The sequence below is a fragment of the Paroedura picta genome, chromosome 1, assembly GCF_049243985.1.
Source record: "Paroedura picta isolate Pp20150507F chromosome 1, Ppicta_v3.0, whole genome shotgun sequence".
Taxonomy (NCBI): Eukaryota; Metazoa; Chordata; class Lepidosauria; order Squamata; family Gekkonidae; genus Paroedura; species Paroedura picta.
Genome location: NC_135369.1, coordinates 10883185 through 10908855, shown reverse-complemented (window position 1 = coordinate 10908855; position 25671 = coordinate 10883185). Strand labels below are relative to the sequence as shown.

General features: G+C 52.2%; 1 protein-coding gene across 1 annotated transcript in view; it reads right to left on the bottom strand.

Moving 5' to 3' along the window:
- The window catches only part of INTS3 (integrator complex subunit 3), a 129829-nt gene that overhangs the window by 91864 nt on the left and 12294 nt on the right, over positions 1-25671 (bottom strand). The window contains exons 2-4 of the mRNA XM_077321205.1: positions 8759-8842; positions 5784-5867; positions 610-723 (exon numbers count right to left, since the gene is read on the bottom strand). Coding sequence (XP_077177320.1) covers positions 610-723; positions 5784-5867; positions 8759-8842 — 282 coding nt within the window. The remainder of the gene's footprint in view (positions 1-609; positions 724-5783; positions 5868-8758; positions 8843-25671) is intronic.

Here is a 25671-nt window from a genome sequence, read left to right as displayed (position 1 = left end):
GCTACGGTGCCCACCCACACCCTTCTTGGCACCCACCATGTGTTTGCACAGGTGGCCGAACTGTGACTCTCCAAATATTCATGGACGACAATTCCCATGAGCCCCTGCCAGCACATGCTGCCAAGTGCTCATGGGAATTGTAGTCCACAGGCAATTGTAGAGCCCCAGTTTGGCCGCCTCTGCTTTAGGTGATCCTTGCTGGTTGACCACCGGGGAACCGATTAAAATAACACCGTTTCGGGAGGGCAGCTGCTACTGAACTGGATTTTTTTCCGCCTTCAATTCTGTTTCCTGAGGTGTTTTTTTTTTTAACCTACTCCTTCATGGCCCTCAGTATTGCTCTGTGCGTGTGACCCCGCCTCCACGACCGCCATTTGGTGACTGGCTCCGCCTTCTGCGGCCGCCATTTTGTAGACCCACCGATTCAACCTGTGTCAGAATCCCAACGGTGTCCACAGGCTCACACAAAACTTGCGACGGTAGAGCCCTACGCTTCATGGAGATGTCGCTCGTCCCTCCCGGTGCCCATATCGAGCGGCTCTCTTTGCCGATCTCCTCTGCCCCCACCCCACACTCTTCCAGACAGCTTCCTCCTGGAGCTCTCCTCACCTGAATCCGAGGTGTGTCCTGCAGCTTCTGGTACTTGTCCATCACCACCTGGTTCATCTTGCCCAGCAGGCCGCCCATTCCGTCTCGGCTCACGAGCGTCAGGTCCCGGTAACACTGAAGAGGAGGAGAGCACATGGAAGGGGGGAGGCATGATGGAGCTGGCCAACGAAAGGCGGTGACAACACAGTGTACAAACAGTGAGCCACCATTTTGCCTGAGGATCACGCATGGAAACTGCGTTCGTGGATCTGAACCCGATTTTCAGCTTCTGCCTGGCGGAACGCTCTGCCAACTGAGACGAGGGCTCTCCATTAGCTTCGAAGGGCCTATAAGATGAAGCTGCTTCACCAGGCCTAATGGTTGAAGCTGGGAACACAACACCAAATAGCATCAAATTGGCCAGCTTCCCTGGAGAAACATCTGATAGGATTCAGAAAGAACATCGAGCCGCCTAAAGAATGGAAACCCCCCTAAGAGGTATACATCTAATTCAGCAGACGTATGGTCAGAATTGAAGAATGTTTTTAACTGATTTAACTTAATATGAACTTTTACCGTTATTTTATGATTGTGTTTTATTATTATTTGAGGAGGAGGAGGATGCCACCTGCCCTGAGCCTCACAGGAAGGCTGGGTTAGAAAAATAACTTTTATTGTTGTTATTACGGGCGGCACAAGCCAACAGGAACTGGAGTGGGATTCTGAATGTGAACATAAGAATAGCCCTGCCGGATCACGTAAAACGGGAGAACTCCTGGCTTCCTCAGCCTTTCCTCACATCAGAGATGCTCCAGCCACCCACCTGAGCTGACCAGCTGCCTGACCTCATTATAGGGCATTGCCAAGGCCATGTTTCCCATGTTCACGGGTCACCCGTTCTCACATCAAGAGAAGTTTCCTTAATCTGCCTATGCCCTGCTTGAATTGCGTAGTATTTTTTCACAGCTTAAGAGGCCTGAGAGCGCCACTGGCACCTTCGTTTCCAAAGACTAGGCCCATTAGGCATCATGCCGTCACCCAAGAGCAAGTTGGTGTAGTGGTTAGGAGTGCGGACTTCTAATCCGGCATGCTGGGTTCAATTCTGCACTCCCCCACATGCAGCCAGCTGGGTGACCTTGGGCTCTCAATGGCACTGATAAAGCTGTTCTGACCGAGCAGTGATATCAAGGCTCTCTCAGCCTCACCCACCTCGCAGGGTGTCTGTTGTGGGGAGAGGAATGGGAAGGTGACTGGTAAGCCACTTTGAGACTCCTTCGGGTGAAGAAAAGCGGGCATCTAAGAACCGACTCTTCTTCTTCTTCAGGTAATATCAGGGCTCTCTCAGCCTCACCCACCTCACAGGGTGTCTGTTGTGGGGAGAGGAAAGGGAAGGCGACTGTAAGCTGCTTTGAGACTCCTTTGAGTAGAGAAAAGGTGGCATCTAAGAACCAACTCTTCTTCTTCAGTAATTGCAGGGCTCTCTCAGCCTCCCCTCCCTCACAAGGTGTCTGTTGTGGGGAGAGGAAGGGAAGGCAACTGTAAGCTGCTTTGAGACTCCGGGTAGAGAAAAGCGGCATCTAAGAACCAACTCTTCTTCTCCAGTAATCTCAGGGCTCTCTCAGCCTCACCCACCTCACAGGGTGTCTGTTGTGGGGAGAGGAAAAGGAAGGCGACTGTAAGCTGCTTTGAGCCTCCTTCGGGTACAGCCTCTTTAAAATTTTGATGAAGCCTGGGGAACCCAAACGGTTATTGGGATTGGCCCTAATGAAAGGTGTTACGCGGATCGTGTTCTTTCAAAACCGAGCAAGCCATAAGCAAAGTCCATATTGGGGCTGCAGAGAGAGAGAGAGAGGAGAGAGAGAGAGAGAGAGAGAGAGAGAGAGAGAGAGAGAGAGAGAGAGAGAGAGAGAGAGAGAGAGAGAGGAGAGAGAGAGAGAGAGAAAGAGGAGAGAGAGAGAGAGAGAGAGAGAGAGAGAGAGAAAGAGAGAGCGAGCTGCTCGGCAGCTAATTACAGACTCCGCAGGAACATGCGTTTTCTTCCTAAGTGTTAGAAGCCAGAGCTATGAAGCTAGAGAAAAGGAAAGGGTGCAGGGGGGGAGGAGGCTCTGACGACTCCTGACAGCTTCACTGGGGTGGGGTGGGGGGCAAAGCGACCAGCTCAGAATCAGGAACTAATTTGCTAACCGGCTTCTGTATTAATGTTAATTTGCACTGCTAAATGTCACGCCGTTCCAGAGACGAGAGATCATCTCTTCTTGCTCTCCCGCTGGAGAGTTAATGAGGCCTCGAAAGAGCCCTTTTGATTAAGCTCACGGGCTCTGGAGCCCCTTTTGCACACCGGCTGCGACAACCTGCTCAAAAGCCACGGCTCAGCGGCTGAGAGCTCTACTCCGCCTCTCAAGCTCAGCAAATGTGATCTTGCCAGAGGAGGGGAGGTCAGGGCCTGGCCTAACAGAGGCATGAGATCAAGATCACAAGATGTCATAGTCCCACTGTATACTGCACTGGTCAGACTGCGCCTGGAGTCCTGCGTGCAGCTTTGGAGGCCTTGCTTTAAAAGAACGTGGGCAAAATGGAGATGGGGAGAGGAAAGAGGAGGGTCTGGGGCCTGGGGACGAAGCCCTCGAAGGAAAGGCTGAAGAACTTGGGATGTTCAGCCTGGAGGGGACAGGATGGCTCTCTTTGAAAGCTGTCATTTGGAGGGAAGGCAGGGAGCGGTCCGGTTGCAGCAGAGAAGATGACAATCGCATCCAGAAGAAGACGAAGAAGAAGTCATGGATTTAAACTATGTCCAGAATGGTACCAGCTAGAGATCAGGAAAACCCTTTTCACTGAGTAGTTCAGCAGTGGAATAGGCTGCTTAAGGCAGTGGTGAGCTCTCCCCTCACTGGCAGTTTCGAGCAGCAGCTGGACAGAGGTTTATCCTGGGTGCTTTAGTTTGATCCTGCACTGAGAAGGGAGTCGGAACTAGATGCCTGTAGGGCCCCCTCCGACTCTAATATTTTATGATTCTATGAATCATAGAGACGTCCAGCAGGGCTCTCCTGATGTGGCCACAGGACTCCTATCTAGCAAGGGTGATTCCCATGGGAATGATGGATAGTGTGGAGCTCCACAGTTTGGTGAAAGACAAGAAGAAGGAAAAAAAATTTAAAGATGGTAGAAAAAACTCCAGCTGATTGATTGCTCCTGACAGCAACCGACTGCTTAACTCCCTGTGACAAGCTCAGCAAGGCCCCTGACAACGGAGGCTGTTTCATTAGCGGTCCCGAAAGATGTGGTCATTTGCATGAATGAATCTGAATCACACCCCGAGAGGACAGCTCCGGGAAGATGGCAAGGAGGCGGAGCCTTGTGCTCCGGGAGTGAGAAGAAGGGGAGGGGGAGAGAAAGAGGAGAAAGCTTCCGTTTTGGAACAGACCATTCATGAAAAGTCAGAAGAAAAGCTAGTTTTTTTTGGACCCCATGTTTTACTACCTGAAGGAGGCAGCTTACAAAGACCTTCCTCTCCCCACTGGATTTCTTCATGGAAGTAGACTCTGTGAAAAACTACAATGCATGACTTTTGAAGAGAGTATCTGGAAGAGAGCAGAGGCCACGGAGGAAAGGCCTGTCCTTGAAAACGGCATAAACTATCAAGATACTGTTCTGGCTAGACCCTAATTTAGAGAGCCAGTTTGGTGTAGTGGTTAGGAGTGCGGACTTCTAATCTGGCATGCCAGGTTTGATTCTGTGCTCCCCCACATGCAGCCAGCTGGGTCACCTTGGGCTCACCACGGCGCGGATAAAACTGTTCTGACCGGTGCAGTGATATCAGGGCTCTCTCAGCCTCACCCACCCCACAGGGTGTCTGTTGTGGGAGAGGAATGGGAAGGCTACTGTAAGCTGCTTTGAGGCCTCCTTCGGGTAGGGAAAAGCGGCATATAAGAACCAACTCTTCTTCTTCTTCTAATTCTGCCAGCAGCAAGAAAAATGTTGAATGATAAAAAAGAGCAAACACAAAGAACTGAGTACAAGAAAAGTTTTGCTTCGTCTGGAACGCCCATCTGGTTGGCTTTTTCTTTTTTCAGGTTTTGGGCACCTAGGCTCTGGACGTTGTGGGACACAGAGAGCCGGACCGGATGAACCACTGGCTCGACCCAAAGAAGCATGCCTGGGCCCAACCAGGGCCAGGGCCTTTCCGGTCCTGGTCCCGACCTGGTGGAATGAGCTCCCAGGTGAGCAGCAGGGCCCTGAGGGACCTTTCAGTGTTCCGCGGGGCCTGCAAATAGAGCTCTTCCAACAGGTCTACGGTTGAGGCTGGGGCAGTGGGGGGAAGATCGATGGGCCCCCCTGGTGTCTAGCTACAACTTTTGGGTCTCTTGTCCCTCCTGCCTCCTCCCTCTGGAGGTAGTTGTAGGAATTGGGGATGGGAGGGTTCCACCATGTTGCTGGGTTTTCGGTTTCTGTAGCAGCATTTCTTGTCCATTTTAATGGTTTTTAATGGGAGTGTTAACTGGACAACTGTAACTTGCCATGAGCCTGCTCGGGAGTGGCGGGTAACAAATTAAATAACAACAGCAACAACAACATGGGGCCAAGGGACCAAGCCCTATGAAGATAGGTTGAGGGACTTGGGAATGTTCAGCCTGGAGAAAAGGAGGTTGAGAGGGGACATGATAGCCCTCTTTAAGTATTTGAAAGGTTGTCACTTGGAGTGAGGGCAGGATGCTGTTTCTGTTGGCTGCAGAGGAGAGGACATGCAGTAATGGGTTTAAACTTCAAGAACAATGATATAGGTTAGATATCAGGAAAAAAATTTTCACGAGTAGTTCAGCAGTGGAATAGGCTTGCCTAAGGAGGTGGTGAGCTCCCCCCTCACTGGCAGTCTTCAAGCAAAGGTTGGATGCACACTTTTCTTGGATGCTTAGGGCTGATCCTGCGTTGAGCAGGGGGTTGGATTAGATGACCTGTGTTGGCCCCTTCCAACTCTAGGATTCTATGATTCTATAACACTCATGGCTCCTCTCATGTTCTTCTGACACGACACACCCACAGCAGCCTGTTTCTGCGGCACTTTTGAGAACAATTCAGAAGGCACCTTCTTTTCCTGAGATTTGGTTGCCAATCCAGTGGCCAGAGACACCAAACAGCGGACCTTGGCTCGGGTGGGCTGCCCGAGCGTGCGCTGAAAACGGCAAAAGGTGCGTCCTTACCTTCTGCGCTTGGGCAGGCTCGGTGAGGATCACCGTGAAGAGTCCCAGGACGACCTCCTCGTGTTGGGCGGTTCCTTTGCACACCTGTGGGACCGACAAAGCAAAACCGTCAGTGGCTGGCCTAAACTCAAGGGCAAGAGAGGCGGAGAAAGTGAATGACCTTGAAAGGGGATTAGGCGGATTCAGGGGGGAGAGGACAATCGGGGCTGCTAGACATGGAAACTGAAGTGAAAGAGGACAAGGGGAAGGAGCTGTCTTTTTATATCCTGCTTTTCATTTCCCAAGGGAGACTTAAAGCAGCTTACAAACACCTTTCCCTTCCTCTTCCCACAGCAGACAGCCTGTGAGGGAGGTGGATCGGACAGAGCTCTATGAGAACTGCTCTGCAAGAACAGCTCTAAGGGAGCTGTGACTACCCCAGGCCACCCAGCTGGCTGCATATGGAGGAAGAGTGGGGATCCAATCTAATTTCGCCGGATTAGAGCCTGACACTTAACCGCTGCTACACGCTGGAGTACATAAATCAGGTTTTCTCAGCCAGGATGACGTGAACCCCAACTGGTTGCCTGGGAGGAGGAACGGGGAACTGAACCTGGCTCTCCAGATTAGAGGCCTCTGCTCATCACACTGGCTCTCTTTCAAGCTTTTCAAGTTGAACTAAATTAAAATCTGACAGTGTTTCGAAAAATCCAGGCATGGAGGCCTACAGACATAAGTCTCGGATGTGCTTGAAGAACTTTTACAGGAAAAGAAATCCAAGGTCGGGGAGGCGGGTACCCCGCAAGATGAATAACCCTTAACAAAGCAGCTTCTTCGGAGCCGTTGATTGACACAAGTGGAGGAACACAAAAGAGATTTTCCCGTGTAGGGCTGGCTGCCGTCTCGCCCGGTGCGTTCTTCCTCCCACACTGAGCGTAGCGTGAAAGCAGAGACTTGAAGCAGGCCTGCCTCCTTCCCTCCAGGATTCTGCCCATTTCGGGACAAAGAGATTAAAGCGTTCTTTGTTCATTTAGAGGCTATCCGGGATTTAAGGGCTGTGCGGATTTGAAAGGGGATCGGCGGCCAGACTGAAGGGCCTCAGGGTCAAATCAAACACGTCCCCACTCCTTAGGCCTGGCCACAGTAGTAACAGGCGGGGATTTCCTTTGAGCCTCAGGAAGGGCCTGGCCTCTACAGAGAGCACGTTTGGTGTCGTGGTTCGGAGCGTGCTTGGTGTCGTGGTTCGGAGCAGTAGCTGGGATGGATTCACCACTCCTACTCCACATGCAGCCAGCCAAGTGACCCTGGGCCAGCCAGAGTCCTGTTGGAGCTGTGCTCACAGAGCAGCTCTCTCAGAGCTCCCTCAGCTCCACCTACCTAACAGGGTGTCAGTTGTGAGGAGAGAAGGGAAAGGGGATTGGAAACCGCTTTGGGGCTCTTTTGGGTAGTGCAAAGTAGGATATAAAAAACAATCTTCCTTCTTCTTCCTGAACTTTCCAAACCTGGGGATCACTCTCTGAATTGACATGTCTGCACAAAACCCAGTCAAGGTGGGAGGAGCAAAACCCACAGCCAAAATTAAATCAAAAGGGCGTTTGGCCATACATCAAGAAGGACTTCCAGCCAATTGGAAAAGTTCCTCGTGGAACGGGCTTCCTCAGGACGTGGCGGGCTCCCCTTCTTTGTAGGTTTTTAAGCAGAGCCTAGACGGGCCCCTTGACAGCCATGCTGATTCTGCGAATTTAACCGGTGATGATCCATCAGCCGCAAGGCAAGCAGAAGAAAAGCGTCTCAAGCTGGCGATGGCAAACCACTATTTATTCCAATGAAAAACCAAGGTTCCAAAAAATATTTACACTCAAAATCAAAACAGACTCCTAAGTATATTCCGTTTTTGGTGCCTTCCCTCGGGGACATTGTGATACTTGATACTGTTTATAAATGAGTCCTTTTCGATGGTAAGAAAGTATCGGAACGTTACTAACCTAATCCTTATATATTCTGTGTTATACTGTTCATTCTCCATATAGGTTATCCACTTATCCAATTTAACAGAGGTCTACTAATAATACCATCACGGTGTTATTACTATTATTATTTAGATTAATTACCCGCCACTCCCTGACGGCTCATGGCGGGTTACAAAGATTAGGATAAAAGGTAAAGGTATCCCCTGTGCAAGCACCAGGTCATGTCTGACCCTTGGGGTGACGCCCTCCAGCGTTTTCATGGCAGACTCAATACGGGGTGGTTTGCCAGTGCCTTCCCCAGTCATTACCCGTTTACCCCCCAGCAAGCTGGGTACTCATTTTAACCGACCCTCGGAAGGATGGAAGGCTGAGTCAACCTTGAGCCGGCTGCTGGGATTGAACTCCCAGCCTCATGGGCAAAGCTTTCAGACGGCTGCCTTACCACTCTGCGCCACAAGAGGCTCTTGAGATTAGGATAAAACCTCATAAAACCCTGATAAAACCCCAAGCATAAAATTGCAATCAAAAATCAGATCAAAAAGGAGAAGATGGTACAGTGGAAAATAAAAACCTCTCTATTCTCAGTACCCCCAATATTCATATTGGTGTGGGAGGGAGGAGGGTGCTGATGGTCACTTGCAACGTCACAGAACTGCCTGGAAGAGGGGCAAATAGATCTCCCTACTCGTACTGACCTCAACCATAAACCTGGCGGAAGAGCTCTATTTTACAGGCCCTGCAGAACGCTGGAAGCTCCTGCAGGGCCCTCAGCTCTTCTGGGTGCTCATTCCACCAGGTAGGGGCCAGGACCGAAAAGGCCCTGGCCCTGGTCGAGGCCAGCCGGACTCCCCTGGTTCCGGGAATAATATGTAAGTTTCCTCAAGCAGTGCCCCTGTGAAATTAGACCTAGATGAGAAGGCAGGTGAGAAGGGGTGAAGAAGAAGAAGAAGAGTTGGCTTTCATCCCCTGCTTTTCACTGCCCGGAAGAATCTCAGTGCACAAATGCAGCAAGTAGGAGATACTCACGTGGGTGTTCAGGGCATCGTTGGCTTCCCTCTCCGAGACTCCGCCCGTCAGGGCCGCCACAGTGCCCATGCATCTTTCGAGCCTCTGAAACAGAGAAAGCAAACCCAGATGGTCACGAAGGGGGACGAAATCAGACGGCCCACTGCCAGGCAGACCAAGAGCACTAAGCATCTCTAGCCTGGCATGACGGGACATTTATTAGTTGGATTTGCAGGCTGCCGTTCTTGGCCAGCCAGCTCACGGCGGCTAATAGCATAAATAAAAATAATATAATATTAAAACAAAACAATAAAATGACCATCAAATCCCGCCCCTGCTCCACCATTGTTTCCAGAACATTTTGGAAAAGGGGCTCCAGATCTTCCTCCCAATCCAGCCTCAACCAAATACCCGGTAGAAGAGCTACGTCTAGAACAGGGGTAGTCAAACTGCGGCCCTCCAGATGTCCGTGGACTACAATTCCCAGGAGCCCCTGCCAGCAAATGCTGGCAGGGGCTCCTGGGAATTGTAGTCCACGGACATCTGGAGGGCCGCAGTTTGACTACCCCTGGTCTAGAAGGCCTGAGGAAATGTGCTAGTTCCGTCAGGGCCCTTAGCTCTTCCGAGAACTCATTCCACAAGGTAGGGGGCCAGGACCAAAAAGGCCCTGGCACTCCCCTGGCCAGGCGAGCCTCCCAAGGGCCAGGGACCACCAGCCTATTAGAATCCACAGAGCAAAAGAGAACTGCGAGGGGCCTATGGACTTAGATTATTGCCTGTCTACTGAGGCAGCCCCTCAACCTCCCCTGGGAAAGCCTTGCATTGCAAAGCAGGGAGTCTTCCCAAAGGTCCAGAAGCCTAGCCATGCTGGGATGGATCCGATGCAGCGTTTGGGCAGCACAAGGTCTTCCGCCCACAGACCGTGACTTTCATGGTTCCCACCTGCTGCAGCAGCCCAAACAACCTGGGCAGCTCCAGGCAGGGAGACAGAGTCCTGCTCTTTGAGACTACCTCTGCATTTGTGGAAATGCTGAGTCCACCCAGTTAAGCCTGGCACACTGGGAACAAAAAGGAGCCTGGGCGGTACCTTGAAGTATAAATGGCGGAAGGACGGCGCATTTTAGAATTTAGGGATTTTAAATATATTGCTGTATTTTACCCAAATTGAATCATAGAATCACAGAATCATAGAGTTGGAAGGGGCCATACAGGCCATCTAGTCCAACCCCCTGCTCAACGCAGGATCAGCCCAAAGCATCCTAAAGCATCCAAGAAAAGGGTGTATCCAACCTTTGCTTGAAGACTTCCAGTGAGGGGGAGCTCACCACCTCCTTAGGCAGCCTATTCCACTGCTGAACTACTCTGACTGTGAAAACGTTTTTCCTGATATCTAGCCTATGTCGTTGTACTTGAAGTTTAAACCCATTACTGCATGTCCTCTCCTCTGCAGCCAGCAGAAACAGCTTCCTGCCCTCCTCCAAGTGACATTGAGAGTTGATTTTTGCATTGAGAGTTGTATTGAGAGTTGATTTTTTACGAGATACTGGATTGTGCAAATCGCCCGAGTTTGTTGCAGGGAGAATGCGGGCGAGAAAATCAATAATAAATATAAAATATATTTATTCCGCAGGTGATCTGGTCATTTTGAAAGATGTAAAGGGGCCCTTTTTGGAGGGTTTTGCTTTCAAAGGTCAAGCAGCACAGTCCCTTTTAGGCTTACCAATGACTACCGTGTTTCATCTTTTGATTTATTGATTGCTGTTTCGACTTTTATCCCACCCTTTCTCCAAAGCACTAAGGGTGGATTTAAAAAAATGTGGACTGACAGGAATTGCTCCCTGCCCTCCTCCAAGTGGCAATCTTTCATGGTGCCCACAGGGACCATGTTAGGGACTTCTGCCCTACAGAAGGGTCATAAATTGCTGGAACTTGACACTGATACAACCACTGATACAACCTGGGGCATAAGCTCCTACAAATTTCTCCTGGAATGAAGAAGTATTTTCCTTTGCCGGCAGACGCACCATCTGGGCGGTGGGGAAGGGGCCCCCGGGCCAGGCTAGCCAAGGCCTCCCCCCCCAGCTCCTGCATGCCTGCTGCCGCCGAGGCCTGGGGGCCTACCTGCCGTGTTGGCGGGCAGTGCAGCAATGGCAGGCGTGGGCCGAAGGTGGCCCGCATGTTAAGTGTGGCAGGGCCCCCTGCCTAACTGACAGGCACACCTGTCTTCTATAACCAATGGCACCCCACAATAGTCTAGGCTTAAGCTAAAGCCAAGACAACACTGCTAGGGTCGGCCAAGCCAGGCCAGACTCCATCTTAGAAATCTTGCTCTCTGCCTTAGTTTGGAATGACAGCCTTTGCCTGACCCAGTGGTGCCCTTGGACTCAAGCTTGCATCAGCTCACCCCCCCCCCCCCATTGTATTTCTAAGGGAGTGGACTGGCTTCCTCCTGTTTGCCTAAGGGCTCCTAGGAAAATCCTTTGTCTTGCAACATTTTTCACACTTGGCCCCTCTGCCAGGGGATATCTCCTCCCCACATCCTGCCAGCTAGACCTGATGGCTCTCTTCCTCAGAGCCATTAATACCTTTATCCAAATCCATTTACGGCCATCCCCCCCCCCACTTGGCCAGGTATTGTCCTAATCTCCGGGGACCCTGGAAACTTCCAGCACATGCTTACCTGAGCCTTGTCACGTAGCCCCCTTCCCAAAACCCCATAAAAACTGTGGCTTCACACAGCCACTCTGAGTGTCTTCCAACCCGGGACCTCCCACGCTGGTTCGTGCTTCTTCCTCTGACCCACCACTCCTCGGACAGGTAACTATCAAGCCTTCCACTCTTCCTCCCCCTTCTCTATATGACTGCTTGTATGTGTGTTAGCTATTTGTGTGTCCTTTTGTTATTTTCCTTTCAATAAAGCTTATATTACTATTTCACCATTTACATCTGTGTTTGCCTTGAGTTCCTACGGGTGGAATCAACCCTGGTATATATAGGCATTTTGATCCATAAACGCTGTTACCCCCCTCTCACAGCATTTGGGCTAATATTCCCCACAAGCTCAAAGATACGCGTTTTAGAACACGTATTCACGGTATTCACGCAATTTGGGTAACACGCATTGAGGGGTGGGCGGGTCGGGAGGTACTTTGCGTCTCCCAACTGGTCAGTCCGGGCCAAGGGGCCCCCCCCTTACTGCTTTATTTATACCACTCCCGGAGCAGCGTAAAGATAGGGAGAAGCCAACCCCCTGTCCCGTTTCTCCGCCCCATGGATAATTTCAACAAACCTCTGCCACGTTTCTCTTCCCTCTCATGATGCCTTTTCTCCAAAATATGTTTGTGTATGTGTGTGTGTGGGGGGGGGTTCTTTTAAGGACTTGACAAAGAAGCCCCGGTTCCTTTGTCCTTTCCCCGTGCGGCTTCTCTGCCTAACTCTAGACCAGTGGTCTCCAACCTTTTCCTCACCGGGGACCGGTCAATGCTTGACAATTCTACTGAGGCCCGGGGGATGGTGGTAGTCTTTTGCCGAGGGACGTCGCCACCACCGCCTAAGCCCTGGTGCCCCTGACTTCCCGCCGCCCACTGGGGGGCGCTGCCAGCAGCAGCTGCACAGTGCCACGCCGAGGGGGAGCCCCAGCCATGGTGGCCACCGGAGAGCACCAAAGGTGAGCCAGTGGCAGAGTGGCAGGGCAGCCCCCAAGGCATCAGCCAAGGAGGAGGACGAGGAGGATCCGTAGCCCGGTACCGACTGATCCATGGACCAGGGGTTGGGAACAGCTGCTCTAGAGAGCAAGTTGGACACGGAGCAGCCGGAAAGAGTGGTGGTAGACACAATGTCGTTCTCTGGCATAAAACCTTCCTTCTCTGAGAAGGGGAGGTGATTACGCCGGTCCCAGTTCCAAAGCTGGCTCTCACGCATTGTCTGGCCTCCTGACTGAAGTGAGACGAGTTGCATAACAGTTTCATCTTGGCTCTGAGAAGTGGATGACGCGGGGAATAAATAGAAAAATTGGGGGGAAAGGGAACGGCATCACAACCGTCTCTGTTCTTAGGTGGCTTTCAGCCGGCAGAGCCCTGCCTTAAATAACGTTCTCCTGACCTTGTGTCTGGCCCGCTGGCTTTCTTGTGCCTTGTTTTTCCAACATTGGCAAGTGTTTCTCGCAAGTAGGGTTATGAGGTCATAAGACAAGCCATGTTGGATCACGCCAATGGTCCACCCATTCCCAAGACTGTATCGCACAGTGGCCAAAAGCCAGGTGCCATCAGGAGGTCCACCACTGGAGACAGAACTCCAGAAGCCCTCCCACTGCCCTGGACAAGAGTCTTCCATCAATATTTTGTGGCTGATAGTCGCTGGTGGGCCTCCCCGCCATATGCTTTTCCAATTCCTTCAAGCTGTACAAACAGCTTTTCCAATTCCTTCAAGCTGTACAAAGCTTTAGGATGCTTAGGGCTGATCCTGCGTAGAGCAGGGGGTTGGACTAGATGGCCTGTATGGCCCCTTCTAACTCTATGATTCTATGATTAGGGCCGAATCACATCTCTTCAGGACCGGGCTAGCCAGATCTTGCCTGATCTTGGAAGCTACGCAGGATCAGCCCTGGTTAAAAAACCATAGAGTTGGAAGGGGCCAGAGAGGCCATCGATTCCAAACCCCTACTCAATGCAGGATCAGCCTCAAGCATCCATGATAAGTATCTGTCCAACCACGAAGACTGCCAGTGAGGGGGAGCTCCCCACCTCCCTGATAGCCAATCTTTGTATCCAACTGAAAATCCAGTCTGCTCTCATCCAGGTTATCCATTGGAACACCATGGGGAACTTTGTCAAAAAAACAGTGAAATCCAGGTTAATCGGTATCAACTTGCCTTTCCATGATCTAGTAAGCCTGTCACTCCATCGAAGAAGGAAACCGGTTGGCCTGGCAGGTCGATTCCACTGCTGAACTACTCTGATGGTGAAAATATTTTTCCCGATATCTAGCCGGTAACGTTCTACACATAGCTTAGACCCATTCCTGCGGGTCCTGTCCTCTGCTGTCAACAGGAACCTTTCTCTGCCCTCCTCCAAGGGACAACCTTTCAGATACTTTAAGAGAGCCATGCTGTCCCCTCTCAGCCTCCTCTCTTTCCCAAGTCCCTCAGCCTTTCCTCCGAGGGCTTGGTCACCAGGCCCTGAATCACCCTCATTGCTCTCCTTGGCATCCTCTCAATGTTGTGCACATCCTTTTTGAATGAGCACCTGCTCAATGTGTTTAGAGCAACATCTAAGAACCAACTTTTCTTCTTCTTCAGTAATCTCAGGGCTCTCTCAGCCTCACCTCCCTCACAGGGTGTCTGTTGTGTGGACAGGAAAGGGAAGGCGAATGTAAGCCGCTTTGAGACTCCGTCGGGCAGAGAAAAGCGGCACATAAGAACCAAATCTTCTTCTTAATGCAGGAGCAGCCTAGAGAAGCCTAGAGCAACCCAGAACAAGGATCTGTCCAGCTATTGATTGAAAACCGGCAACAAGTGGGAGCTCACCATCTCCTTAGGTAGCCCATTCCACTGCTGAACTACTCTGTGAAATATTTTCCCGCTGATCTCTAGCCGGTACCATTCTATATGTAGTTTAAACCCATTCCTGCAGGTCCTCTCCTCTGCTGCCAACAGGAACCTTTCCCTGCCCTCCTCCAAGTGCCAACCTTCCGAATATTTATAGCCAGCCATCCTGTCCCCTCTCCATCTCCTCTTCTCCAGGCTGAACGTTCCAAAGTCCCTTGAGTCTTTCTTCACGGGAATCAGCCTTTCCTCACAGGACTTGGCCCCTGGATCCCGGATTATTCTCATTTCTCCCCTCCGCACCCTGGGCAAGCTGCTCATTCAAAATGGTTCTGGCCTTTTTGCATATTAATGCAGCCAAGGGAGGGGGGCCAGGCAAGTTGGAGATTCTCCATGCTTGCCTCTGGGCAAGACCCGGAGGCGGGGAGGGGCAGCTCTTAGCATCCAGCTCTCCGTGGTGTGTCCCCGGAGAAATCCCTGGACAAGATAAACAAGTGCTTGGCCGCCTCACTCGGCGCGGAATTTGTGCCATTTAATCAGCGGCTCTTGAAGGAGCGCTTTAATCAGAACGGCCCTGCGGCCGCACTGCCGGAGAGGCGGTTGTGCTGACGGAAGGCGTTCTGTCTCCCATCCCGGGGAAGATATCCAGAGGCCTGCACCCGACCAAAGTGCTCTATTAGTCAACTCTCGACCTCGGGCGCTTGCCATCAGCATGTTTACAAGTCAGCGTTGGCTGATCATGTGCCACGCGTGTTGTTGATCTCTGTGCACTTTCATAAAAGGAGGGCGGGCAACGCTGGGCGTTGTGCAAACATTGGCTTCTGCTGTTTATCTCGGACCGGGAGCCGTTTATGAAAAGCCGCCTGGCTCCAGCGAGCAGATAGATTCCGGAAGGGAAGAAGGGTCTGTGCACACGAAAGGCGATACGCAGAATTAAATCTTGTTGGTCTTAAAGGTGCCCTGGATTCCAACTTGGTGGTTTGACTCCCCGCTCCTCCACATGCAGCCATCTAAGGTGACCGTGGATTAGTCACAGTCCTGATAGTGCTGTCCAGTGTGAGGCAGGAGGCTAGACTGGAGGGACCCTCCCTGGTCTGACCCAGCAGGGCTCTCCTGTGTCCTTCTGAGGGGAAGGCCTCGGCCTCCCTGCCCTGTTGCTGGCCCTGCAGAGGGACTGGCTGGCCCCTGGGTGAGGCACGAGGCTGGACTGGAGGGACCCTCCCTGGTCTGACCCAGCAGGGCTCTCCTGTGTCCTTCTGAGGGGAAGGCCTCGGCCTCCCTGCCCTGTTGCTGGCCCTGCAGAGGGACTGGCTGGCCCCTGTGTGAGGCAGGAGGCTGGACTGGAGGGACCCTCCCTGGTCTGACCCAGCAGGGCTCTACTGTGTCCTTATGAGGGGAAGGCCTCGGCCTCCCTGCCCTGTTGCTGGCCCTGCAGAGGGACTGGCTGGCCCCTGTGTGAGGCAGGAGGCTGGACTGGAGGGACCCTCCCTGGTCTGACCCAGCAGGGCTCTACTGTGTCCTTATGAGGGGAAGGCCTCGGCCTCCCTGCCCTGTTGCTGGCCCTGCAGAGGGACTGGCTGGCCCCTGTGTGAGGCAGGAGGCTGGACTGGAGGGACCCTCCCTGGTCTGACCCAGCAGGGCTCTCCTGTGTCCTTATGAGGGGAAGGCCTGGGCCTCCCTGCCCTGTTGCTGGCCCTGCAGAGGGACTGGCTGGCCTCTGGGTGAGGCAGGAGGCTGGACTGGAGGGACCCTCCCTGGTCTGACCCAGCAGGGCTCTCCTGTGTCCTTATGAGGGGAAGGCCTCGGACTCCCTGCCCTGTTGCTGGCCCTGCAGAGGGACTGGCTGGCCCCTGGGTGAGGCAGGAGGCTGGACTGGAGGGACCCTCCCTGGTCTGACCCAGCAGGGCTCTCCTGTGTCCTTATGAGGGGAAGGCCTCGGCCTCCCTGCCCTGTTGCTGGCCCTGCAGAGGGACTGGCTGGCCCCTGGGTGAGGCAGGAGGCTAGACTGGAGGGACCCTCCCTGGTCTGACCCAGCAGGGCTCTCCTGTGTCCTTATGAGGGGAAGGCCTCGGCCTCCCTGCCCTGTTATTGCTGGACTAGATGGACTCTCATTGGCCTAATCCAGCAAGGCTCTTCTGATATTCTTGACTCTCAAAAACTCACATCTCCCAAAATCCTGTTGGTCTACATGGTGGTCCTGGCCTCACATCTAGCTGCTCTATTGCTGACCAACGTGGCTGTGACTACCCTTTGAAACTAGGCCTGCTCAGCACAGGATCTAGCAACACTCCAAAAATGTCCAAGGCCTCCTGTGCAAAACTGCGGTATCAATTAAAGCCACTTCAAACAGCCTCTGCGTTTGAAGCTCAACCTTGACCCCCATCAACTTGGCCCATGGTCAAGAGACCTTCCAAGTCTTTCCGAAAGCCCTCGTGTCCCTCCAAATCTTTGGGTCGACGCCAGACCTTCAGCGCTTCGTCAACAGGCCTGATATACGAGGCCCGACTTGGCGACCGATGTCAGGGGCCCCGACGTGGCATATAAACTGCCCTAACCTGCTCTGGGCAGGGGAACGAGACAGAGAGCTTAAAGAGGCGGGTGAAGGACAGCTTCCATATGACACAAGGGAGCTCATGTTCATGAATTCGTTGTTGGCTTCCCTTTTGAAAACTCGCAAGAGGTCACGCTGGGCAGCCGGGTGAACGTGCAGGGAAGATGGTACACCAAGAAAGATGTGGTTCTTGTAGGTCCTGGCGAGAGGCGGGCAGGACTCCCAGCATCGAGGACGGAAGGTTAGAGATTTCCCAAAGCGACCCTCAGTGAACAACCATCATGCCGCCTTATACTGAATCAGTCCAATGGAGTCAACAATATTGCCTGTTCATGCAGGCAGAAGTTCTCCAGGCTCTCGTCCGGGGGCCTTTCATGTCTATTCCTACCTGGCTCTTCGTATTTGCCAAGAGGGAATTGAACCAGGGACCTCCTGCGTGCCAAGTGGATGCACTGCCGCTCTGCCATGCGGGAGCCCTTCATGGAATTCAGAGCATCCTGTGTACAAGCAGGGGGTTGTCAGGGGTGGCCCCTGCAACACCCTTCCACGGGAGGAGAAGAAGGGTGTTGCCTTCCCTTTCTTCTCCCCACAACAGACACCCTGTGAGGTGGGTGAGGCTGAGAGAGCCCTGAGTTTACTGAAGAAGAAGAAGAGTTGGTTCTTATATGCCACTTTTCTCTATCCGAAGGAGTCTCAAAGCAGCTTACAATCTCCTTCCCTTTCCTCTCCCCACAACAGACACCCTGTGAGGTGGGTGAGGCTGAGAGAGCCCTGAGATTACTGAACAAGAAGAAGAGTTGGTTCTTATATGCCGCTTTTCTCTACCCAAAGGAGTCTCAAAGCAGCTTACAATCTCCTTCCCTTTCCTCTCCCCACAACAGACACCCTGTGAGGTGGGTGAGGCTGAGAGAGACCTGAGTTTACTGAAGAAGAAGAGCTGGTTCTTATATGCCGATTTTCTCTACCCAAAGGAGTCTCAAAGCGGCTTACAAATCGCCTTCCCTTTCTTCTCCCCACAACAGACATCCTGTGAGGTGGGTGAAGCTGAGAGAGCCCTGATATTACTGAAGAAGAGTTGGTTCTTAGATGCCACTTTTCTCTACCCAAAGGAGTCTCAAAGCGGCTTACAGTCACCTTCCCTTCCCTCTGCACACAACAGACCCCCTGTGAGGTGGGTGAGGCTGAGAGAGCCCTGATATCACTGCTCAGTCAGAACAGTTTTATCAGTGCTATGGCGAGCCCAAGGTCACCCAGCTGGCTGCATGTGGGGGAGCGCAGAATCGAACCTGGCATGCCAGATTAGAAGTCCACACCCCTAATCACTACACCAAACTGGGAGGACCACCAGAACCCTTTCTGGCCCCAATCAAGGGCCTTACGGTCCCGTTCCAGTTTCGTTTCAGATCTTGAGTGTGTGTGTTTTTGTTTTGGAGCCGGGTCTCAGGGGGCATTGGGCTTTGAACCTATGATTCCTTCCTTCTGCCTTCACTCTGCTCTCAAGAGTATGGAGTGTGTGTTTTTAAATGGCCAGTTTTTTAAAAAAATTGCATGCAGCTCCTCTTAATTCATTTGATTGCTGTGTTTAATGCTTCCAATTTTGATGCGAGGCATTTCAAACAATCAGAAGTGGAAACGTGGCAGGGCGTAATTATTTTCAATAACAGCTTCACAGGCGAGAACAACGGGGGACTGTCACAGAGGTTGTGGGAGGCGGGTGCTAAATCCTAGCTGGGGCCTCTCCTAGTTTTTAAGACCCCCCCTGCCGAAAACAGAGTTTAAGGAGTAAAAGAGTTGCTTTTTATTTGCATTATATGGGAGGAAAAGAGGGGCAGACGGGTTCTTTGGACTTCTTCTGGCCCCAGACATTTCCCACAGATCACGCTGCGGATGGAAGGGTCTCATCCAGTCCTCTTTGGTGTTATGACAGTCGGAGCTGGAGGGAACAGCAAGGGGCAGCCTTAATTGGGCTCTTCCCTCCCCCCTTCTCCAAGGAGATCTTCACAACTGTTGAATGAAAGCTTCCGTCCCTTTGAAGGAGAACGCGAAACGCTCGCCGAGGGACCTGTGCGCTGCCGCCATAGTCTGGCGCTTCGTTGACGGGAAGCACCGTGAACCTCTTTGCCTCGCTTCCCAGCCCGGGCGCACAAAGCCCTGTTAATATTTCTGACAGTGTGGCGCGCACATAGCAACATGAACACAGGGCTCCAGAGAAAGCTCTAGAGCAGGGGTAGTCAACCTGTGGTCCTCCAGATGTTCATGGACTACAATTCCCACGAGCCCCCTGCCAGCGTTCGCTGGCAGGGGGCTCGTGGGAATTGTAGTCCATGGACATCTGGAGGACCACAGGTTGACTACCCCTGCTCTAGAGAGACTGAGGGGTCATTCGCACAGCTACTCCCCTCCTCCCATATAAGCAACGGCTTTCGCAAAAGAAGCTTAAGGTACCTGTCCTCCCCCCACGTCCGTAAAGTATAAAATACGAACAGTGGGATTCCGATTCCTACCTTGGCCGAGGCACAGGCAATGAGTCATGTACACTGCACGGTACGCTTCCACATCAGGCTAGCCTGGGAGATGGGCCCCTCCCTTCGTGCGGCTGACCTGGCCACTGAGATCCCTGCCACAGTAACATCAGGACTAGACTACTGCAACGTGCTTTACGTAGGTCTCCCCTCAAAATCAACTGCAAACGGTGCAGAATACCGCGACTTGGCTGTTGCAGGGAGCTGGACAGAACATGCGTATTACACCTGTTCTGCAATCACTCCCAAGAGGGATAGAGGCAGAAGAGCAAAATTGGCATGTGTTTCGGGACAGCTTTTTATTATTATTATTATTATTATTAGATTTATTTCCCGCCTCTCCCGACAGGCTCGAGGCGGGTCACAACAACCAATCCCATTAAAATTCCCATTAAAACATCACTCTACTAACATGGCGGCTAAAAATCCCATCCCTCCCCCAATTATTAAGAGGTGAAAAGGAAAGGATAAGGGAGTAGCGTACACTCCAACTCCTAGGGGGGGAGCGATGTCCCTGATTTGCTGACCCCAGCCTCAACCATAGACCTGGTGGAAGAGCTCCGTTTTACAGGCCCTGCGGAAAGCTGACAAATCCCGCAGGGCCCGCAGATCACCTGGGAGCTCATTCCACCAGGTAGGGGCCAGGACTGAAAAGGCCCTGGCCCTGGTCGAGGCTAGGCGCGCTTCCTTCGGGCCGGGGACGACCAACAGGTTCTCACCCGCAGAGCGTAAGGCCCTGCGGGGGGCATAGAGCGGGGGGCATAGAGCTTTGCCTTCATTGACCAGCCAATCAAAACGTCCAAAGTTGAACCCCCCGCCCCATTCCCGGATTCCCATCTAGGCCGGTCCCAGATATCTCATGATGCTAACTTTCAATTTTGGGTCCACCCCTCGGGGCAAAGGGCTGATCCTCCAGGGCTGATGTTCTCGATTTCGCTCCCGGACGGCACCCAAATCCAGACCTTGTCGGGGCAGGTTTGCCATTTGCTTCCGGAACGTGCTGCGTGCCTGTGGGGCTTCCCCAGACGCCGGAGAGGAATGCCCCCCGTCCCCCATGGCCTTCCAACCCTTAATCCCTCCGAAGATCCAAGAGCCTTGACGGAAACCTAAGCCGAGGGCCAAGAGATGCACGAGCCCTCCAAAGGCCCACTCTTCGAGAGCCCAAGGTCAGGCTGGCAATTGTTCAACAGGGCTGGAATGCTCTGCTGAGATTTCCTGGAGACGGGGCTTTGATCGCAGATGACAGGCAATGAGCATTTCAGGGCCGTGTAAACACAGGCCGGCTGACAGCACCAGCAAGTCTCTTGCCTCTTCCTTCGAATGACAACTGTCCCCCCTTTTGAAGACCATTGTTCTGAGATAGCGCCGTGGGTTTGTTCCTCCAAGCTTTTTGTGACCGCAGCAGTCTCAAGGGCTCCTTTTGGAGCGGGTTCTACCCATGAACGCACGAAGCGGCTTTTATGCTGAATCTGACCATCGGTCCATCCGTCGCCTCTGCCCAGATTGGTAGCCGCTTTCCAGAGCCTCAGGAAGAGGTCTTTCTAAAGCGCTACTGAGAGCAAACATGGTGTAAGGGGGGGAAAAAACCAAGTTGGTTGTTTATATCCCGTTTTTCAATGCCCGTTGAGCCTCTGGTGGTGCAGGGGTGGTAAGGCAGCTGACATGCTGTCTGAAGCTCTGACCATGAGGCTCGGAGTTCAATCCCAGCAGCCGGCTCAAGGTTGACTCAGCCTTCCATCCTTCCGAGGTCGGTCAAATGAGTACCCAGCTTGCTGGGGGGTAAACGGTAATGACTGGGGAAGGCACTGGCAAACCACCCCGTATTGAGTCTGCCATGAAAACGCTGGAGGGAGTCACCCCAAGGGTCAGACATGACTCGGTGCTTGCACAGGGGATACCTTTACCTTTACCTTTTCATTGCCTGGAGGAGTCTCAAAGTGAAACAAAATTCCAAACAATAAAACAAACCCCCCGCCCTGCAGCACTCGAGGGGTTAATAACACCTAGCACGACCCCCCAAAAAAACTTATCTTGGAGAAGCCCTTGAAACGGCTGTGCCACAAAGCTCCAGGGCAGCCGGAGGAGCGAAAAGCCCAAGGTGATAACTGGAATCAGGGGCTTCAAAAGGGGGGAGGATGCAAGGAACAGGAGTGAACAAACTGGGCCCGGCCTCAAATAAAAAGCAAAGCGCACCTCTGCCTCGACACGGCCGCCTTGCTCCCCTCCCTCTGCCGGCATTCCCAAAGCAAAGATCGGTGCACAAATGCACAGAGCCTCCTTCGGTCGCAGGCTGCCCTGTGCGCATGGAGGCTTCTGCGATACACAGAACGTTCTGTTCCACTGACTAGCAGCGTCTTGTTCTCTCCCTCTACGAACAGCAGATCCGTCTTGCCAGCTGTGATGCTTGAACACTTTCACAACCTTCAGCTCCTGCCAGCTGCATACCAATAATCTGGGCTGTCCTCCCCACCCACCCCCATTCAATGTAACAGGCAGATATGGAGAAGAGGCCCATGGGGCGCCATGGTCTACAACAGGGGTGGCCAAACGGTGGCTCTCTAGATCCCCCGTGGACTACAATTCCCATGAGCCCTGCTCCTAGCAGGGCTTCATGGAAACTGTAGTCCATGGGGATCTGGGGAGCCCAGTTTACCCACAACTGGTCTACAAGGAAGAAGAAGAAGAGGAAGAGAAGAAGAGGAAGAAGAGGAAGGAGGGGGAGTTGGTACTTATATGCCACTTTTCTCTGCCCAAAGGAATCTTAAAGTTTTGCCTTCCCTTTCCCCTCCCCACAACAGAGTCCCTGTGAGGGAGGTGAGGCTGAGAGAGCCCTGATATTACTCAAGAAGAAGAGTTGGTTCTTATATGCCGCTTTTCTCTATCTGAAGGAGTCTCAAAGTGGTTTACAATTGCCTTCCCTTTGTTCTCCCTGTGAGAACAGACCCCTGTGAGGGAGGGGAGGCTGAGAGAGCCCTGAGATTACTGAGGAAGAAGAAGAGTTGGTTCTTATATGCCGCTTTTCTATATCCGAGGGAGTCTCAAGGTAGCTTACATTCACCTTTCCTTCCTGTCCCCACAACAGACACCCTGTGAGGCGGGTGAGGCTGAGAGAGCCCTGAAATTCCTGCTTTGTCAGAAGAGCTTTATCAGTGCTTTGGTGAGTCCAAGCTGGCTGCTTGCAGAAGAGGAATGGGGAATCAAACCTGGCTAACCAGATTGGAAGTCTGCACTCCTAACCACTACATCAAGCTGGCTAATCACCTGCATTGTGCTGTACCTGGTTGGTCATAGCCTGATCTTCAAGCAAACACCCAGCCCAGGATTACATGCCGGGGATTGAACCTGGGACCTTCTAGAGGCCAAGCTGGCCAAGTGGATGCTCTACCATTGAGTCCCATCCTCTACCTTTGTCTTAGAATCATAGAGTTGGAAGGGACCTCCTGGGTCATCTAGTCCAACCCCCTGCACTATGCAGGACACCCACAACCCTCTTGCTCATCCACTGTCACCTGCCACCCCCTTGAGCCTTCACAGAATCAGCCTCTCCAGCCTCTGTTTAAAAACCTCCAAAGATGGAGAACCCACCACCTCCCGAGGAAGCCTGTTCCACTGAGACTTGAACAGGGTCTCTTACACACAGGGAACTAGAGTTGTGCAAGAGAGCACGCCATGTGCTTTGGACCAGTCCTGTCTTGACCTACTTCCCAGAAGGGCAAAGGCAGAGGACCTCAGCAAAACAGTCAGCAATGCGCAAAAGTGTGACAGAGACGACGCGGCCATGACCCACCACGAGGCTTTGAACGGCATCGTTTTCCGGAGGTTGTGCCTATTTTAGTCACAAATCCCGATGTCCCGTCTTTGTTTTCGTAAAGCCACAGGAGACGCGGTCTCTTTGTGATGCCCATTAGCCTGCCCATAATAGACCGCATTTAATTGGCAGTGATTAGAGCCCTGGCCCCGCAAAATCGTTGACGCTGCTTAGAAACTCTTCCTGATAATAATTGCTTATTTAACACCTAAGCTATTCTTCAAGGAACTGGACGCAAATTCGGTTAATGAATATGCCCTTTCAGAGCTCACAAAGGTTCACACACAACTTAACTGTAATTTTTACGGGCACTGTTTAAGACAGGGGTAGTCAAACTGCGGCCCTCCAGATGTCCATGGACTACAATTCCCAGGAGCCCCCTGCCAGCATTTGCTGGCAGGGGGCTACCCCTGGTGTAAGACATCCCAATAGGGGGAGGGGGTGGAGAGGGTCTTACTTAAGGCCTCCTAGTCTAGGGGTTCCTGTCCTTCTGGCACTCATGGGCACCTTTGTAATTCTGATACAGGGTGGTGGTCACACTTACAAAATGGCTGCCCTAAGAGGTGGAGCCAAGCACATAATGGCCGCTGCAGAGGGTGGGACCAAACACTTGGGGGAAGCCCAAGCCATACACAATGTGGGCCAAGTGTAGCTGAGAGACGGTCTATCCGCCTACACCCCCAAAAGTGTGTTACACTCTGCTACCGCCAACAAGCTGGTGATCCCTGGCCCCAAAGAAGCACGTTGGTCCTCAACAAGGGCCAGAGATTTTTCTGTCCTGGCCCCCACCTAGTGGAACGAGCTCCCGGAAGAGATCAGGGGCCTGCCTGAACTCTGCAGTGCCTGCAAAAGGGAGCTCCTCCACCAGGTATTTGCCCGAGACCGACCAAACCCAACATCAACAGGTCCCCCCCAGACATCCCCTCCATGGCCTGAACCAATCTGACCTCTCTGGGGGGCTTTATCTAAGTTGTTGATAAAGATCATTAAAAGTGTGTTGTTCAAAACCACTGTGAATTATTGTTGATGCATTCTGACGATGTTATATGTCTCCCCCGACGTCATTATATGTAAACTGCCCTGAGCCATATGGAAGGGCAGCACAAAAATCTAATAAATAAAGGAGGATCTTGATAGGCTCGAGACCTGAGCTAAACTGAATAAAATGAAGTTCAATAGGGACAAATGTAAAGTTCTGCATTTAGGTAGGAAAAACCATCTACACCAGTATAGGATGGGGGAGACTTGTCTTGGCAATAGCATGTGCGAAAGGGATCTAGGAGTCTTAGTTGACCGTACATTGAACATGAGTCAGCAGTGTGACTCGGGGGCTAAAAAGGCAAATGGGATTTTGGGCTGTATCAAACGGAATATCGTGTCCAGATCACGGGAGGGGATGGTACCGCTTCACTCTGCTCTGGTTCGGCCTCACTTGGAGTACGGTGTTCAGTTTTGGGCACCACAGTTGAAGAGGGATGTGGACAAACTGGAGCAAGTCCAGAGGAGGGCAACAAAGATGGTGAGGGGTTTGGAGACCAAGACATATGAGGAAAGGTTGGGGGAGCTCCTGGAGAGGAGACGACTGAGAGGGGATCTGATAGCCATCTTCAAGTATTTAAAAGGCTGCCATGTAGAGGATGGAGCAGAATTGTTCTCTCTTGCCCTGGAGGGACAGACCAGAACCAATGGGATGAAATTAATTCAAAAGAAATTCCATCTAAACATCCGGAAGAAGTTCCTGACAGTCAGAGTGGTTTCTCAGTGGAACAGGCTTCCTCGGGAGGTGGTGGGTTCTCCATCTTTGGAGATTTTTAAACAGAGGCTGGAGAGCCATCTGACGGAGAGGCTGATTCTGTGAAGGCTCAAGGGGGTGGCAGGTTACAGTGGATGAACGACAAGGTTGTGAGTGTCCTCTGCATGGTGCAGGGGTGGACTAGATGACCCAGGAGGTCCCTTCCAACTCTATGAGAGAGCCAGTTTGGTGTCCCTTCCAACTCTATGAGAGAGCCAGTTCCAACTCTATGAGAGAGCCAGTCGGCGCTGATAAAACTGTTCTGACCGGGCAGTGATATCAGTGCTCTCTCAGCCTCACCCACCCCACAGGGTGTCTGTTGTGGGGAGAGGAATGGGAAGGCGACTGTAAGCCGCTTTGAGCCTCCTTCGGGTAGGGAAAAGCGGCATATAAAACCCAACTCTTCTTCTTCTTCTTCTTCTTCTTCTTCTTCTTCTTCTATGATTCTATGAAATATGTCCAAGGGGAAAAGGGTGCTGATTTTAAAATACGCTGGGGAAGATGAGTACAAAGAGGGAAGAAAAACAAGTCTCTAGTGGCAAGTGCCCCTAAAATTTTATTTTAACCTACCTAGCTAGCCAATCGGAAGCCCTAATGGGCAAGTGGCCCGAACCACCTCCCAAAATCGTTTGCTGGGACACCAAGGAAAGCGTTGTTGGGAGCCATGGCTGGGTAACCCCTATTTAGACAGTTCATAGCAAGCGTGATTTGAACCCAAC